General features: G+C 42.5%; 1 protein-coding gene across 1 annotated transcript in view; it reads right to left on the minus strand.

The window, feature by feature from the left end:
• Positions 1-19,996, minus strand: part of lrba (LPS-responsive vesicle trafficking, beach and anchor containing) — a 901,160-nt gene that overhangs the window by 708,424 nt on the left and 172,740 nt on the right. The window contains exon 21 of the mRNA XM_078212471.1: positions 11,854-12,046. Within this exon, the coding sequence (XP_078068597.1) occupies positions 11,854-12,046 (193 nt within the window). The remainder of the gene's footprint in view (positions 1-11,853; positions 12,047-19,996) is intronic.

A 19,996-nucleotide genomic window follows, 5' to 3' on the forward strand; every position in this document is an offset into this window, starting at 1 on the left:
ATAGGGATATGTCATCTAAGTGATATGCTTTGAAAAGCAACAGAATGAAATACAATTTTGCAAAACCATTAAATGCTGACTACGACAAATTGTATAGAAAAGGGAAATAGTGCAGAAGTGTCAGGAAAGCCACCATGCATTAATGAGTGTGATGTAGCTGTGGGAGGAGTGGATTACAGTGACAAACAGCTTAGCTGCTACAAAGATGGCAGGAAATCTATCAAACGGTACAATAAAATTGCAATTGAGTTTCTTTGACTTTTTATAGGAAATTCACAGATCTTGATGTGTAACTCTGCAAGACCTTTCAAATTATTTGACTTCAGCTTGCTGCCAGCAATTGGTCTTTTTGATTAGAGATTTGGGGGAAGGAGAAGAGGAAATTGGTAGTGAGTGATAGCATGATTGTAACCTTCTGGCGTCACAATAAGTTGTACAAGTGGTTGCCAGCCATTTACCATGAAACAAAGAAAAATCTAACCTTCTCAAACAAAATGTGATCAAACAGAATTTTTAGGATAAATAGAGGGATTTAAAGGAAGATATGCACTTAATAATTGATGCAGGTTCCATGGATAAAGAAAATAACCTATTGGAAAGATACAACACAACATCCAAGATAAACTGAGTTAAATGTTTGAAATAATCTATTTCTGTTCATTCTGTTTTTGCTTGAAAAAAGTTACGCCACAATGCAAATGAAGCAATTTTAACAAAACAAATTTCCCCACAATTTCAAGTCAAATAAACATAACTCAAGTAAAGAACATAACTCAAGTAAAATTACAAGTTGAATTACTTCCAATATTCCACCTAATATCAATAATATTCACAAGGTTATGTAAGTGCAGTATAAATTACCTTTAGGTCGATATTACTGTAAATATATTATAACTACTCGAAATCAAAAATGTTTCTCCCCTTCTACTCTGTCCAGATTCCTCATGATCTTGAATATCTTAATCAAATTTTCTCTCAGCCTTTTCTGCAAGAAAAATACTCCCAACCCCACCAACCTACCTTCATAACTTCATCCCTGGATCCATTCCCATTAATCTTTTCTGTACTCTCTAAGGCCTTCACACCCATCCTAAAGTGAAACACCCAGAATTGAAAGCAACACTCCAACTGAGGCTGAACAAATGTCTTCTGCAACTTCAATATAACCTCTTTACTCAACGAACAAGTTAACTCCATTCTGAGTGATTGATAGCAAACTTTGCATCCTCCTCACAACTCACACCTCCACCTAATTTTGTGTCACCAGCAAACTTGGAAATATTACATTTATATCCCACATCCTATTCACAATATAGACTGTGAATAGCTGGGGCGCAAGCACTGATCCTTGGTCCATATCTTAAGCATCTCTTTCAGTACTCTGCGGTGAAGATCATCAGGCCCAGGCAATTTATATACTTCAAGTTTCATGAAGTTCTCTAGTACATTTTTCACTAATATTAATATCTTGAAGTTCCTCTTTACACAAGTTCTTTGATTATCCATTATTTCTGAAAGGTCAGCATTGTGTAACTACTGCTTTGAGAAATAGAATTCACCTTACAGCTACAGCACATACCATCAGGCAACAAACAATGCACTGCCTTGGAATGCTTTATTATGATCCCATGTGAAACATAAATATTTTCATTCCAATCCGTAATAGATATAGGTCTTTAGCAAAATCATGCCCATAATGTGGTACAAATTAGTAGTAAAATTAGTTACGCAAAATATAATTACATAGGCATCTCCAGTAAGCACTAGAAAGAAAATTGCCCCAAGGGTGAATTTGGCAAACGAGATCAAGATGAACCAATCATGCCAGTGTTATGACAGATTTACACTATCTGGATTGAGATCAAACAAAGCTGGGCAAATGTTACATGGATTGGGACTCTGACATACTTGTTGCACAGACAACACAAAAAGAGATTTGAATCCTAGCTCAAGCAGATGAAAATGAATCGTCCCATTTTAACATATGGCCCCTAACCTCAGAACTTCAAAGTAGCATTCCTTCCCTCCTTTTTGAGCATTTTTTAATGCAACTCAGTCCATATATTTCAAATTCTAATTGTCACTCAGTTTGTCATCTCAAAAGGCCAGACCAAAAGAACCCTGCCTGACACTAACTTGCACTTCTCCCTGGACAATCCAAGAATCATTTTCATTTACATCAAGTGGACATCTACAGAGTGAAAGCTTAATGCCAACCTGACGTATATAGTGTAAATACACAGAAATGGCTTTTGTTGAAGTGAGGAAAGTAGAACACAACATTTTTTTCTGGAATATTTAAATACAAGTTGGATGGCATACGGCATTAGAAACTAGCATACAGTATGCCAAATCCACCCTGGATTGATGGCCTTTAAGTCTCATTTAATGGTCTATTCGAAATGTCCTACATGAAGCACTGGAAATAAGTAATTTAGCTCCAAGCAGGAATGGGCTTGCACACAAAACTGTCAGCACCAATATCCAACCTAACTCAAAACAAAAGACAGTTGGATTGGGAAATTACAAAATATCTCAATGATGCTCCTCTCATATTGGACTTAAGCAAATCAAAACACCAGTTTTACCATTTAAAACTTTGATTCTTTCCTGCAGTATGGTTCTTAGTCATCCATTTTAATTTTTCAGTATCAAAAATCATAAAAGGATCTAGAATTAGAACTTTTGCTTCCTTTTTGGGTTTGAACTTTTGTGCTCATCAGGCTAATGATCATTGACACTGAGGTGAATTATGAAGCAGTGACTTCGCAATTTATTCATTTTTTCACTCAAATGTACTGGAAATGTATGAAATCTTAAAAAGTAATTGGCAAATGTATTTTTTATTTTGTAGATCAATTGGTTTAATATTTTTCTTCAACAATATTTGTAGGACAATAGGAAAAATGGAAACATATGCATGGTCCAAGCCTTCTTACAATTATAAACCAATATTTGCAAAGGGAAATCAATCATGGCTTTTTGTGAAAATATCTTCAGTGCATTTTTATTATATCTATCTTCAATTTTTAAGTGGATTTCCTTCCCTAAATCCAATGTTCTGGCTAAAAAGGTAATATGACAAATCAGCCATCCATTGTAACATTCTGAAAAAAAATCAAAGGTTGCTTTAAACGTCTTTGTTTTTTGTTAACGACTAGACACTGCTTCAAATTCAGCTTCACCATCCACCCCGAAGTCAGCAGACAATCCCAAATGCACTTTTTCTGCTTAATATCTAGGTAAATAATCATGAGGCCAAGAATCACAGAGTACAGCAGACACTGCAATGTGTCCCACAACACCACATGCTCCCTGACTTTGAAAAGCAAAGTGGATATACACTCTGAAAAGCAAAGTGGATATACACTATCAGAACAAAAGTTATCTAAAGATAACTTTATTCAACAAAAACAGTTCTCCATTCATCTTGATATAGGGAAATATACATTAGGCACAGTATGGAAACACATCATTTGCCCCAAGCAGTCCTTGTTGCCATTTATTATTCAAGCATGCAGTTTGAGGGGGAGAAGCTGGAATCAGATGTAATGGTATTACAATTAAATAAAGGTAACTACAAAGACATGGGGGAGGAGCTGGCCAGAGCTGATTGGAAAGGGAGCCCAGCAGAAAAGACAGTGGAAAGTAATGGCAGGAGTTTGAGTGTTATTCAGGAGGCACAACAGAAATTCATCCCAAGGAGGAGGAAACCATGGCATCCATGGCTGATGGGGGAAGTCAAGGTCAGCAGAAAAGCAAAAGAAAAAGCATACAAAGTGGCAAGGAATAAGAACATAAGAACTAGAGCAGGAGTAGGCCATCTGGCCCCTCGAGCCTGCTCTGCCATTCAATAAGATCATGGCTGATCGTTTTGTGGACTCAGCTCCACTTACCCACCTGCTCACCATAACCCTTAATTCCTTTACTGTTCAAACATTTATCTATCCTTGCCTTAAAAACATTCAATGAGGTAGCCTCAACTGCTTCACTGGGCAGGGAATTCCACAGATTCACAACCCTTTGTGTGAAGAAGTTCCTCCTCAACTCAGTCCTAAATCTGCTTCCCCTTATTTTGAGGCTATGCCCCCTAGTTCTAGTTTCACCCGCCAGTGGAAACAACTTCCCTGCTTCTATCTTAACTATTCCCTTTATAATCTTATATGTTTCTATAAGATCTCCCCTCATTCTTCGGAATTCCAATGAGTATAGCCCCAGTCTACTCAAGTCTCTCCTCATAAGCCAACTCTCAACTCCAGAATCAACCCAGTGAATCTCCTCTGCACCCCCTCCAGTGCCAGTATATCCTTTCTCGAGTAAGGAGACCAAAACTGTACACAGTACTCCAGGTGTGGGCCTCACCAGCACCTTATACAGCTGCAACATAACCTCGCTGTTTTTAAACTCCATCCCTCCAGCAATGAAGGACAAAAATTCCATTTGCCTTCTTAATTACCTGCTGCACCTGCAAACCAACTCCTTGAGATTCCTGCACAAGGACACCCAGGTCCTTCTGCACAGCAGCATGCTGCAATGTTTTACCATTTAAATAATAGTCCATTTTGCTGTTATTCCTACCAAAATGGACGACCTCACATTTACCAACATTATACTCCATCTGCCAGACCCTCGCCCACTCACTTAGATTATCTATATCCCTTTGCACTTTCAGCATCCTCTGCACACTTTGCTCTTCCACCCATCTTAGTGTCATCTGCGAATTTTGACACACTACACTTGGTCCCCAACTCCAAAATCATCCATGTGAATCATAAACAATTGCGGTCCCAACACAGATCCCTGAGGCACACCACTAGTCACTGATCGCCAACCAGAAAAACACCCATTTACCCCTACTCTTTGCTTTCTGTTAGTTAACCAATCCTCTATCCATGCTAATACATTACCCGTAACACCGTGCACCTTTATCTTATGTAGCAGTCTTTGGTGCAGCACCTTGTCAAATGCCTTCTGGAAATCCAGATACACCACATCCATAGGTTCCCCATTGTCCACTGCACATGTAATGTTCTCAAATAATTCCACCAAATTAGTCAAACATGACCTGCCCTTCATGAACTCATGCTGCGTCTTACCAATGGTACAATTTATATCCAGATGTCTCACTATTTCTTGATGATAGATTTAAGCATTTTCCCTACTGCAGAAGTTAAGCTAACCGGCCTATAGTTACCTGCCTTTTGTCTACCTCCTTTTTTAAACACTGGCGTCACATTTGCTGTTTTCCAATCTGCGGGAACCACCCAGAGTTCAGTGAATTTTGGTAAATTATCACTGGTGCATTTGCTATTTCTCCCGCCATCTCTTTTAGTACCCTGGGATGCATTCCATCAGGACCAGGAGACTTGTCTACCTTTAGCTCCATTGACTTGCCCAACACTACCTCTTTCGTGATAACGATAGTTTCTAGGTTCTCACCTGCCATAGCCTTCCTGTCATCAATTTTTGACATGTTATTAGTGGGAAGCCAGAGGATTGGGAAGCCTTTAAAAGCGAGCAACGGATAAATAGAAAAGCAATAAGGTGGGTGATGATGAAATATGAGTGTAAGCTAGCTAGTAATCCAAAAGAAGATAGGAAGAGTTTTTTTCAATACATAAAAGGTAAGAGGCAAAAATAGCCATTGGACCACTGGAAAATTAGGCTGGAGAAGTAAAAATAGGAAACAAAGCTATGGCAGAGGAACTGACAGTTACTTTGCATCAGTCTTCATGGTGGAAGACACCAGTGGGATGCCAGAACTCCAGGAGAGTCAGGGGGCACAGGTGAGTGTAGTGGTCATCACTGAGCAGAAGGTACTGGGGAAACTGAAAGGTCTGAAGGTGGATAAGTCATCTGGACTGGATGGAATACACCCCAGCGTTCTAAAAGAGGTAGCTGAGGAAATTGTGGAGGCATTGGTGGTGATCTTTCAGGAATCACTGGAGGCAAGGAGGGTACCAGAGGACTGGAAACTAGCTAATGTAACACCGCTCTTTAAGAAGGGAGGGAGGCAGCAGATGGGAAATTATAGGCCAATTAGCCTGACTTCGGTCATTGGCAAGATTTTAAAGTCCGTTATTAAAGATGAGATCGCAGAGTACTTGGAAGTGCATGATAAAGTAGGACTAAGTCAGCACGGCTTTGTCAAGAAGAGGTCATGTCCAACAAATCTGTTCGAGTTCTTTGCGGGGGTAACACGGAAGTTAGATTAAGGAGACTCAGTGGACGTGATTTATTTAGATTTCCAGAAGGCCTTTGACAAGTTGCCACATAAGAGACTGGTAAATAAGTTAAGAGCCCATGGTGTTAATGGTAAGATCTTGGCATGGATAGAGGATTGGCTGACTGGCAGAAGGCAGAGAGTGGAGATAAAGGGGTATTTTTCAGGATGATAGCCGGTGACTAGTGGTGTACCTCAGGGGTCGGTGCTGAGACCACAATTTTTCACAATATACATTAACAATTTGGAAGAAGGAACTGAAGGCACTGTTGCTAAGTTTGCAGATGATACAAACTTATGTAGAGGTTCAGGTAGTATTCAGGAAGCAGGGGGGCTGCAAAAGGATTTGGACAGGTTAGGAGAGTGGGTAAAGAGGTGGCAGATGGAATATAATGTGGAACAGTGAGAGAGTCTGCACTTTGGAAGGAGGAATGGAGGCATAGACTATTTTCTAAATGGGAAAATGCTTAGGAAATCAGAAACACAAAGGGACTTGGGAGTCATTGTTCAAGATTCTCTTAAGGTTAACGTGCAGGTTCAGTTGGCAGTTAGGAAGGCAAATGCGATGTTAGCGTTCATGTTGAGAGGACTAGAATACAAGCACTTCTGAGGTTGTATTAGGCTCTGGTCAGACCCCATTTGGAATATTGTGTGCAGTTTTGGGCTCGAATCTAAGGAAGGATGTGTTCGACTTGGAAAGGGTCCAGAGAAGGTTCACAAGAATGATTCCTGGAATGAAGAGCTTGTCGTATGAGGAACGGTTGAGGACTCTGGGTCTGTACTCGGAGTTTAGAAGGAGTCTTATTGGAACTTAGAGGATACTGCAAGGCCTGGATAGAGTGGATGTGGAGAGGGTGGACGTGGAGAGAGTGGACGTGGAGAGAGTGGACGTGATTTCCACCAGCAGGAAAAACTAGAACCAGAAGGCACAACTCAGGCTGAAGGGACGATCCTTTAAAACACAGATGAGGAGGAATTTCTTCAGCCAGAGACTGGTGAATCTGTGGAACTCTTTGCCGCAAAAGGCTGTGGAGACCAGGTCATTGAGTGTCTTTAAGACAGAGATTAATTGGTTCTTGATTAATAAGGGGATCAAGGGTTATGGGGAAAAGTCAGGAGAATGGGGATGAGAAAAGTATCAGCCATGATTGAATGGAGGAGCAGACTTGATGGGCCAAGTGGCCTAATTCTGCTCCTATGCCTGATGGTCTTATGGAAGCTGTCTTAATTACATTTCACAGTATCATAGGAAGCCATCCAGCCCATTGTGTCTAAATGCCATGAATGAACCGGCCTTCAACACACTCTCAGGCAGGATATTCAAGATCTTTTTTGATTTGATTTATTATCGTCACATGTATTAGTATAGTGAAAAGTACTGTTTCTTGCGCACTGTACAGACAAAGCATACTGTACATAGGGAGGGAGAGGAGAGTGCGCAGAATGTAGAGTTACAGTCAGAGCCAAGATGAAGAGAAAGATCAACTTAACGCAAGGTATGCCCATTCAAAAGTCTGATGGCAACAGGGAAGAAGCTGTTCTTGAGTCGATTGGTACTTGTCCTCAGACTTTTGTATCCTTTTCACGATGAAAGACGGTGGAAGAAAGAATGTCTGAGGTGCGTGGGATCCTTGATTATGCTGGCTGCTTTTCCAAGGCAGCGGGAAGTTTAGACAGTATCAATGGATGGGAACTTGGTTTGAGTGATGAACCGGGCTTCGTTCACGACCCTTTGTAGTTTCTTGCGGTTTTGGACAGAGCAGGAGCCCTACCAAGCTGTGATACAGCTTGAAAGAATGCTTTCTATGGTGCATATGTAAAAGTTGGTGGGAGTTGCAGTAGACATGCCAAATTTCCTTAGTCTCCTGAGAAAGCAGAGGCGTTGATGGGCTTTCTTAATTATAACATCTGCATGGAGGATCCAGGACAGGTTGTTAGTGATCTGGGCACCTAAAAACCTGAAGCTCTCGACTATTTCTACTTCACCCCCATTGATGTAGACAGAGGCACGATGCTTCCTGAAGTCGATGACTATCTCCTTTGTTTTGTTGACATTGAAGGAGAGATTATTGTTGTAACACCAGTTCATCAGATTCTCTATTTCTTTCCTGTACTGTCTCGTCACTGTTTGAGATCCAACCCACAACGGAGGTGTCATCAGCAAATTTGAAAATCGAGTTGGAGGGTAATTTGGCCACACAGTCATAGGTGTATGAGGAGTATAGTAAGGGGCTGAGAGCACAGTCTTGCGGAGCACCGATGTTGAGGATAATCGTGGAGGTGGTCTTGTTGCTTATCCTTACTGACTGCAATTGGTGGGTTAGGAAGACTAGGATCCAGTTGCAGATGGAGGAGCCGAGCCCCAGGCCATGAAGAGTCTTGTAGGAATAATGGTGTTAAAGGCTGAGCTGTAGTCTATGAATAGGAATCTGACATGGGTGTCTTTGTTATCTAGATGTTCTCGGGTTGAGTGTAGGGCCAGGGAGATGGGTCTGCTGTGGACCTGTTGCGACGATAGGTGAACTGTAGTGGATCCAGGCAGTCTGGGAGGCAGGAATTGATTTGTGCCATGACTAATCTTACGAAGCACTTCATAATGATGGGTGTCAGTGCCGCCAGACGATAGTAATTAAGGTAGGCTGCCTGGCTTTTCTTTAGTACCGGGATGATGGTTGTCTTGAAGCAGGTAGGGACCTCAGATTGGTGTTAGAAGAGGTTGAAGATGTCTGCGATTACCCCCACCAGTTGGTCCGCGCAGGACCTGAGTACTAGCCCAGGTATGCCATCTGGGCCAGCTGCTTTCCGTGAGTTGACTTTTGAGACAGCTGCTCTGACGTCGACAACGGTGACCTCGTTCGTATACAGGGTCGTCTGATGCTTCCGGAATGGACAGCATGCTCTCATTGACCTCTTGCTCAAAACGGGCAGAGAATGCATTAAGCTCATCAGGGAGGGGTGCATTGGAGCCGGCGATTTTACCTGTCTTCATCCTGTAGCCAGTTATGTCTTATTAACTGAAGGCTGCATAAAAATGATTTTCTCAGGTCGCCTTTGGTTTCTTTGCCATTCACCTTAAATCAGTGTCCTCTGATTCACAACCCACCCACTAATCAATGATCCATCCTGTCCAAAGATTTTTAGTACATGTATCAAATCTCCTCTCAAAATCCTTATCTCTGAGAACAGCACCAGCTTATCCAGTCTATCCATATAACTGAAGTTCCTCACCGATGGAACAATCCTCATTAATCTTTTCTGTACCCTCTCTATAGCATTCATCCCTTCCCTAAAGTCTGGTGCCCAGAATTAGATACAATACCTCAATACCTTAACAATCTTCAGCAGCTTCATCAATTACCTTCCCTCCATTATAAGGTCGGAAGTGGGGATATTCTGTACTATTCACTTCTCCTCAGCTGCTAAAGCAGTAAGTGTCCATATGAAGCAAGAGCTGGACAATGTTCAGGCTTAGGCTGATAAGTGGCAAGTAACAATCGCACCACTCAATCACCTGGCAATGACCAACTCTGAAAAACAAAAATTTAACCATTGCCCATGGACATTCAGAAGCATTACCATTGCTAAATCCCCTACTGTCAAGTTCCGGGGGTTACCATTGGCCAGAAACTGAACCGAACCAGACATTTAAATACTGTGGCTAAAAGAGCAGAGCATAGGCTGAGAATTCAATAGTGACAAACTGACCTGCTGACTCCCCAACACCTATCCATCATCCACAAAGCACAAGTCAGTAGAGTGATGGAATACTTTCCATTTGCCAATGAGTGCAGTTCCAACAACTCAAGAAGCTCAACACTATCCAGTACAAAGCTTGACTGGGACCCCATCCACCACTTTAAATATTCACTCTTTCTACTACTGTGCACAATGGCACCATTTGAAGATGCAGTGCAGCAACTCGCCAAGGCTCCTTCAACACCACCTTCCTAACCCACAATCTCTACCATCTGGACAAGGGCAGAAAACGCATGGGAACATCACTAAATTCACCCCTCAAGCCGTATATGTTCCTGACTTGCAACTATATTGCCATTCCTTCGCTGCTGCTGAGTCAAAATTTTGAACACCTCTGTGGATGTACCTGCACTGTTCAAGACCATGGTTCGCTACCACCTTCCCAAAGATAACTAGGGATGGGCAGCAAGTGCTGACCCAGCCATCAGAGTCCACATACCATGAAAGAACAAAAAAAGCTGAGGCTGAACCAGTGTTTTTTTTAAAAACAGGTTTGCAATAACATCCTTGCTTTTGTACTCTATACCTTTACTTATGAAGCTTGGGATCCCTTGGACCTTATTAGCCACTTTCTTAACCTGTCTGCCACCTTTAACAATATCTGAACATATACCCAAGATCCCACTGCTCCTTGTTCCCTTAGAAATAACTGGCTGGAATGTTAGAAATGGGCTTCCTTGTTTTTTTGTCAAAAAGGGCTTTCGATAGATGTTTAATCGAAAACATTAAGTCATAACAAAAGCTTGATTTTTCATCATTAATATTGAATGCAAGGCAATTTTTGATGATGGTATATGTTTTCCAAGCAATTTGAAATCAACAGCCATACATCACCATTTAGTACTCTGCACTCATGGTCTTTCCTGAAAAATACCCTGTGTATTTGTGGGCATTAACCCCAACCCCCGAGACATTTTCTAGTTAAAAGGAATCCAACTGAAAATATATATGCACACTAATTAGTAAATTTAGTCACTAAGAGTCAACTCTACCACCCTAGGATAACACCTCATTTCCAATTGGCGCCTTTGTATGATGATTTTGCCAATTCTTCACTTAAGATGACATAGGTATAAATTCACATCTTATGATACCATGGAACAGTGCAATGATTCAGCAATGCACTGTCTCACTGGCATACTCTTCAACACACATTCTAACATTGTACTATAACGACTATTCCTGATTTGGGTGCAGAACCAGATTTAATTTTAATTTGTTCATCTTAAGAAGTTGATTATCAAAACATTAAGCATAAACCTTTAGGGAAAAATCACTTGTTTTTAATATTCCATATTCTGTGACAGAATTGTGCTTCCATTAGCATTTTCCCCAGATTACAAAAATCAGACATAAATGCAATTCACAAAAACTGTGTATAATTGAAAACTTACACATTCAAAATAACAGTTGCATTTTTTTTGGAGAAATTATAAACACAACCCTCAGTCAAAATTTACTGGACTTGCAATATATTCTATAACACCGTTGCCCACTTACCTTCGTTGTCATTGTGCAATCTAACAAACAAAGATCATGTATGCCCCCTTGTGGCTTAAAAATGAAAAACAACTGGTATCTTTTTCACCATTACTAACCTTCCTTGAAAACCTCCAGCAACAAAGCAACCTTCTGTATAAGACTAACTAGAACAATATATTTAAGGATTTAGCAATTTTGATTATGCAATTTCCCCTGAAATTGGTCCACTTAAAGTTTCAAGTTGAAACTCAATTGTTTAAGTATTTGACTTTATATTCACTGGTAATAAATTACTTTGAATGGCAACATGTACGTCCCAACTATGGCATAATCACACTGGAAAGCAATCTCACAATTAGCTTATTATTGAGATTTTAATCAAAAAAGCTCACCTTTGAATGGGTAATTGAAAGTGTATCAACCCAGACACGCCAGCCGCCCCACTCATACTTTATTGCATGATAAAGCAATATCCGAAAGATAGCGTACACCATTTCTGTTATTTTTTGTTCTTCAGAATTCTTAGCGCTGACATAGCAGAGGGATAACATCCACTCTTGCCACACTGAGCACTGCAGTAAGCTCCTGCAACACAATAATCACAGTTCTGATTCTTGGTAATATGAAAATCAACAAATCTTAAATACACAAAGGAAATACAGAAGAGAACAAAGAGCATTTCACAGCATTTTAAAAAAAATTAATTCCACAAGAAAGACAAGTTACATTAACTCAGGGAAAAAGCACAAGACCATTTTCTAAGTACCGTTTCTCTGAATACATAACACGGCTTATAATAAAAATCACATTCCAACTTAAGTTTTAAAATATTTAACTGCAATTAGAGGAGGAAGCTAAGTGATATAAATGATTCGGCAAACAAATTTTAAACTTGATGAGTAAGCTTTTAACAAAACACATTTACACAAGATATATAAATGATTGAAGCAGCCAGTATATCAACACCTAAAAGTAATCTACTTTCAGATACACATTCCTCAAAAGAAAAAAGGAACAAGATTTTCTTCATTTGCATTTTTATTTGCCACAAGTTAAATGAATGTATACACAAAGCAGTTATTTTCTTACCCAAATGACGGGGGGTTAGACATATCCTAATTATTTTATCCTGATGAAATAAAGTCAAATGTCACCTAATATAGTAAGCCTCTTCAAACTTCAAAGAATCCAACTGCATTACCCTCCATTTAACTCAATCAAATTGAAATTCTGCTTGAAGAGTTGTATTCTCAAAGAAAGTTGACGATTAGAATTTTTTTTAAAACCAAAGCCAACTTGAGATTATAGTATCTCTCTCTGGGGCATAAATCTACTAATGGGACAGCAGCAACATCTCACAAACATAACATAAGAAATAGGAGCAGGAGTAGGCCAGCTAGCCCCTGGAGCCTGCCCCGCCATTCAATAAGATCATGGCTGATCTGAAATGGATCAGTTCCACTTACCCGCCTGATCCCCACAAGCCCTAATTCCCTTACCGATCAGGAATCCATCTATCCGTGATTTAAACATATTCAATGAGGTAGCCTCCACCACTTCAGTGGGCAGAGAATTCCAGAGATTCACCACCCTCTGAGAGAAGTTCCTCCTCAACTCTGTCCTAAACTGACCCCCCTTTATTCTGAGGCTGTGCCCTCTCGTTCTAGCTTCCTTTCTAAGTGGAAAGAATCTCTCCACCTCTACCCTATCCAGCCCCTTCATTATCTTATATGTCTCTATAAGATCCCCCCTCAGCCTTCTAAATTCCAACGAGTACAAACCCAATCTGCTCAGTCTCTCCTCATAATCAACACCCCTCATCTCTGGTATCAACCTGGTGAACCTTCTCTGCACTCCCTCCAAGGCCAATATATCCTTCCGCAAATAAGGGGACCAATACTGCACACAGTATTCCAGCTGCGGCCTCACCAATGCCCTGTACAGATGCAGCAAGACATCTCTGCTTTTATATTCTATCCCCCTTGCGATATAGGCCAACATCCCATTTGCCTTCTTGATCACCTGTTGCACCTGCCGACTGGGCTTTTGCGTCTCATGCACAAGCACCCCCAGGTCCCTTTGCACAGTAGCATGTTGTAATTTTTTTCCATTTAGATAATAATCCTAAGTGGAAAGTAGTGGATGAGGTGGAGGGCTGTTGTAGGCTGCAAAGAGACATAGATAGGATGCAAAGTTGGGCTGAAAAATGGCAAATGGAGTTTAACCCTGATAAATGTGAGGTGATTCATTTTGGTAGGACTAATTTAAAGGTGGATTACAGGGTCAAAGGTAGGGTTCTGAAGACTGTGGAGGAACAGAGAGATCTTGGGGTCCATATCCACAGATCTCTAAAGGTTGCCACTCAAGTGGATAGAGCTGTGAAGAAGGCCTATAGTGTGTTAGCTTTTATTAACAGGGGGTTGGAGCTTAAGAGCCGTGGGGTTATGCTGCAACTGTACAGGATCTTGGTGAGACCACATTTGGAATATTGTGTGCAGTTCTGGTCACCTCACTATAAGAAGGATGTGGAAGCGCTAGAAAGAGTGCAGAGGAGATTTACCAGGATGCTGCCTGGTTTGGAAGGTAGGTCTTATGAGGAAAGGTTGAGGGAGCTAGGAATGTTCTCTCTGGAGCGGAGGAGGCTGAGGGGAGACTTAATAGAGGTTTATAAAATGAAGAAGGGGATAGATAGAGTGAACGTTCAAAGACTATTTCCTCGGGTGGATGGAGCTATTACAAGGGGGCATAACTATAGGGTTCGTGGTGGGAGATATAGGAAGGATATCAGAGGTAGGTTCTTTACGCAGAGAGTGGTTGGGGTGTGGAATGGACTGCCTGCAGTGATAGTCGAGTCAGACACTTTGGGAACATTTAAGCGGTTATTGGAAAGGCACATGGAGCACACCAGGATGATAGGGAGTGGGATAGCTTGATCTTGGTTTCAGATAAAGCTCGGCACAACATCGTGGGCCGAAGGGCCTGTTCTGTGCTGTACTGTTCTATGTTCTATGTTCTAATCCAATTTGTTATTATTTCCTCCAAATAACCTCGCATTTGTCAACGTTATACTCCATCTGCCAGATCCTTGCCCACTCACTCAGCCTGTCCAAATCTCTCTGCAGACCTTCTACACCCTCCACATGATTCACTTTTCCACTTATCTTTGTGTCGTCTGCAAACTTTGTTACCCTACACTCAGTCCCCTCCTCCAGATCGTCTATATAAATGGTAAATAGTTGAGGCCCCAGTACCGATCCCTGCGACACGCCACTAGTTACCATCTGCCAACCAGAAAAGCACCTATTTATTCCGACTCTCTGCTTCCTGTCGGATAGCCAATCCCCAATCCACGCTGACACCCTACCCCCCAACTCCGTGTGACCCAATCTTCTTCAGCAACCTTTTGTGAGGCACCTTATCAAACGCCTTTTGGAAATCCAAAACCTTGTGGCAATGTCACTCCCCACCTAGCCAGGAGGAGCACAAAGATTGTCCAAATGTACCCTTTCCTTCCAGATGATGTCTTATCAAAGTAGACAGTATTGACAACTCATCAGTGGTTGGGCAGTTAGTTTGAAAGCTCAAAACCTGCAGCCCTTCATTTAATGGCAGTCAATGGTGTTGGAATATCTAACATACTGTGAAGCCAACAGCAACAAAATAGATGAAAACCCCATCATTTATCTCCTTTGTTGTTCTTTGAGTACAAATCGGCTGTCACATTTGTCAACACATCAGACTTCAAAAGAACATTTTTGACTGTAAAGCACTTGCAATATCCGAAAAACGTAATTATTTTTACTATGTCATTCAAAAAGCCCAATTATGTTATATTTATCAGCCGTTTATGACTTTCAGCCAAATATTTGGATAGCTTCACTGCCATAAAATGCAAAAGTATTGTTTAATAATGTAAAGACTACATCAGATGGAATACTGGATAAGAGTTTTACTAATAAAAAAAAGTAATAGTTAAATTATTTTAGATGTTAAATTTACATTAAGATTAAGTGCAAATCAAACCTGTGTATGTTCCAGAGGAGCAAAGGGTCACCAATTCCTTCCTATTGAACTATCGCTGAAGTTATTTATACTAACTTCATTGCTCTGCAGCAGTATTAGAAATCAGGATGTGACAAATTGCAAATAAAAATGAGTACAGCCACCTTAGTTGGGCATGTGGTCACACAGTGAATGCAAGTGCACTTTAATTTGTTTATGCATATGTTGGCAAAATATTATGATGAAAGTCAGAGTGTGAAAGCATTCTTCTACCATTATGTGCTTTGCTTCCTTTATTACTGTTTACTGGTTATTTGCTGAAATGGTTTGTAACAAAAGGTGCTGAACATCAGTACCATGAAAACACAAGCAACACTGCATGGAGAAGGAAGCTGTCATCGTGGTCAGTTAGACCAATAACTGCTCTACCTTAAAGGAAAGGAAGCCTAACCAATAACAAACAGGGCATCTCATGACAAAGGGCATGCAGCTCCCAATCATACTCCGACTGGAAATCAGACAGGTACAGTACATTTGCTTGTTATGCAAATATGTATTTTCAGTGATAATTCTGAGTGCTAGCTATGAAAATTAATTGCTGAGGTTCAGACATTGAATGAAACAAGATTGCAATGTTTTCATTGAATGGTGGAAGATTTTTGTTAAGTCAACGTCAGAAGTGAAGTACATTAACCTTCATTACATTAGTGTATACACAGTAAGAAGTCTAACAACACCAGGTTAAAGTCCAACAGGTTTATTTGGTAGCAAACGCCACTAGCTTTCGGAGCGTGCTGCTCCTTCGTCAGGTGGAGTGGGAGATCTGCTCATAAACAGGGCATACAGAGACACAAACTCAATTTACAGAATAATGATTGGAATGCAATTCTTTACGGCTAATCAAGTCTTAAAGGTACAGGCAATGTGAGTGGAGGGAGCATTAAGCACAGGTTAAAGAGATGTGTATTGTCTCCAGGCAGGACAGCAAGTGAGATTTTGCAAGTCCAGGCAAGTTGTGGGGGTTACAGATAGTGTGATATGAACCCAAGATCCCAGTTAAAGCTGTCCACATGTGTGCGGAACTTGGCTATCAGTTTCTGCTCAGCGACTCTGCGTTGTCATTTGTCGTGAAGGCTGCCTTGGAGAACGCTTACCCGAAGACCAGAGGCCGAATGCCCGTGACCGCTGAAGTGCTCCCCAACAGGAAGAGAACACTCCTGCCTGGTGATTGTCGAGCGGTGTTCATTCATCCGTTGTCGTAGCGTCTGCATGGTTTCCCCAATGTACCATGCCTTGGGACATCCTTTCCTGCAGCGTATCAGGTAGACAACGTTGGCCGAGTTGCAAGAGTATGTACCGTGTACCAGGTGGATGGTGTTCTCATGAGAGATGATGGCATCCGTGTCGATGATCCGACACATCTTGCAGAGGTTGCTGTGGCCGGGTTGTGTGGTGTCGTGGTCACTGTTCTCCTGAAGGCTGGGTAGTTTGCTGTGGACAATGGTCTGTTTGAGGTTGTGCGGTTGTTTGAAGGCAAGAAGTGGGGGTGTGGGGATGGCCTTGGCAAGATGTTAGTCTTCATCAATGACATGTTGAAGGCTCCGGAGGTGATGTCGTAGCTCCTCTGCTCCGGGGAAGTACTGGACGACGAAGGGTACTCTGTCCACCGTGTTCGTCTTCTGAGGAGGTCGGTGCGGTTTTTCGCTGTGGCACGTCGGAACTGTCGATCGATGAGTCGAGCACCATATCCTGTTCTTATGAGGGCATCTTTCAGTGTCTGGAGGTGTCTGTTGCAATCCTCCTCATCCGAGAAGATCCTGTGTGTACGGAGGGCTTGTCCGTAGGGGATGGTTTCTTTAATGTGTTTAGGGTGGAAGCTAGAGAAGTGGAGCATTGTGAGGTTATCCGTGGGCTTGCGGCACAGTGAGGTGTTGAGGTGACCGTCCTTAATGTAGATGCGCGTGTACAAGAATGCAACCGATTCCGGAGACTAGTCCATGGTGAGTCTGATGGTGGGATGGAACTTGTTGATGTCATCATATAGTTGTTTCAGTGCTTGTTCACCATGAGTCCGAAGGAAGAAAATGTCATTGATGTATCTAGTGTATAGCGTCGGTTGATGGTCCCGTGCGGTGAAGAAGTCTTGTTCCAACCTGTGCATGAAGATGTTGGCAATTGAGGTGCGAATTTGGTCCCCATGGTTGTTCCGTATGCCTGGTTGAAGGTGAAGACATTGTGGTCCTCGACTAGACATGTATGCCCAAGCCATCAGGAGGTGCGTCAACACCAAATTCATCAGCCGCACTCACAAGACAGCCCCGAACATCACCCAAGCACAACGCAACGCCATCCGCACTCTCAAGACCAACCGCAACATTGTCATCAAACCAGCAGACAAAGGATGGGCCATCGTCATACTGAACAGAACGGATTACTGCAAAGTAGTGGACCGACAGCTGAACAACGAGGAACACTACAGACAGTTACCCGCAGATCTGACCAAGGAACACACCCGTCAACTCAACACTCTGATCAAGACCTTTGATCCGGACCTTCAGAACACCCTCCGTGCTCTCATCTCACATACTCTCCTCATTGGAGATCTCCACTGCCTCCTGAAGATACACAAGGCGAACACACCGGGCCGTCCCATCGTATCGAGCAATGGGACCCTGTGCGAGAACCTCTCCGGCTATGTCGAGGGCATCCTGAAACCCATTGTACAAAGAACCCCCAGCTTTTGTTGCAACACTACGGACTTCCTACAGAAACTCAGCACACATGGAGCAGTTGAACCAAGAGCACTCCTCGTCACAATGGATGTCTCGGCACTCTACACCAGCATCCCCCACGATGATGGCATTGCTGCAACTGCCTCAGTACTCAACGCCGATAACTACCAGTTTCCAGATGCAATTTAGCAACTCATCCTCTTCATCCTGGACCACAATGTCTTCACCTTCAACAACCAGTTCTTCATCCAGACACACGGAACAGCCATGGGGACCAAATTCACACCTCAATATGCCAACATCTTCATGCACAGGTTCAAACAAGACCTCTTCACTGCACAGGACCTTCAACCGATGCTATACACTAGATACATCAATGACATTTTCTTCCTTTGGACTTATGATGAACAATCACTGAAACAACTACATGATGACATCAACCAGTTCCATCCCACCATCAGACTCACCATGGACTACTCTCCGGAATCGGTTGCATTCTTGGACACATGCATCTCCATTAAGGACGGTCACCTCAGCACCTCACTGTACCGCAAGCCCACGGATAACCTCACGATGCTCCACTTCTCCAACTTCCACCCTAAACACGTTAAAGAAGCCATCCCCTACAGACACGCCCTCCATATACACAGGATCTGCTCAGATGAGGAGGATCGCAACAGACACCTCCAGATGCTGAAAGATGCCCTCATAAGAACAGGATATGGCACTCGACTCATCGACCGACAGTTCCGACGCGCCACAGCGAAAAACCGCACCGACGACCTCAGAAGACAAACACGGTGGACAGAGTACCCTTCGTCGTCCAGTATTTCCCCGGAGCAGAGGAGCTACGACATCACCTCCGGAGCCTTCAACATGTCATTGATGAAGACGAACATCTTGCCAAGGCCATCCCCACACCCCCACTTCTTGCCTTCAATCAACCGCACAACCTCAAACAGACCATTGTCCGCAGTAAACTACCCAGCCTTCAGGAGAACAGTGACCACGACACCACACAACCCTGCCACAGCAACCTCTGCAAGATGTGCCGGATCATCGACACGGATGCAATCATCTCTCATGAGAACACCATCCACCTGGTACACGGTACATACTCTTGCAACTCAGCCAACGTTGTCTACCTGATACGCTGCAGGAAAGGATGTCCCGAGGCATGGTACATTGGGGAAACCATGCAGACGCTACGACAACAGATGAATGAACACCGCTCGACAATCACCAGGCAAGACTGTTCTCTTCCTGTTGGGGAACACTTCAGTGGTCACGGGCATTCGGCCTCTGATCTTCGGGTAAGCGTTCTCCAAGGCGGCCTTCACGACACGACAGCGCAGAGTCGCTGAGCAGAAACGGATAGCCAAGTTCCGCACACATGAGGACGGCCTCAACCGGGATCTTGGGTTCATGTCACACTATCTGTAACCTCCACAACTTGCCTGGACTTGCAAAATCTCACTAGCTGTCCTGTCTGGAGACAATACACATCTCTTTAACCTGTGCTTAATGCTCTCTCCACTCACACTGTCTGTACCTTTAAGACTTGATTAGCTGTAAAGAATCGCATTCCAATCATTATTCTGTAAATTGAGTTTGTGTCTCTGTATGCTCTGTTTATGAGCAGATCTCCTGATGAAGGAGCAGCACGTTCCGAAAGCTAGTGGCATTTGCTACCAAATAAACCTGTTGGACTTTAACCTAGTGTTGTTAGACTTCTTACTGTGTTTACCCCAGTCCAACGCCAGCATCTCCACATCATGACTACATTAGTGTATACCAGTGG

Source organism: Mustelus asterias, chromosome 1 (assembly GCF_964213995.1).
Source record: "Mustelus asterias chromosome 1, sMusAst1.hap1.1, whole genome shotgun sequence".
Classification (NCBI taxonomy): domain Eukaryota; kingdom Metazoa; phylum Chordata; class Chondrichthyes; order Carcharhiniformes; family Triakidae; genus Mustelus; species Mustelus asterias.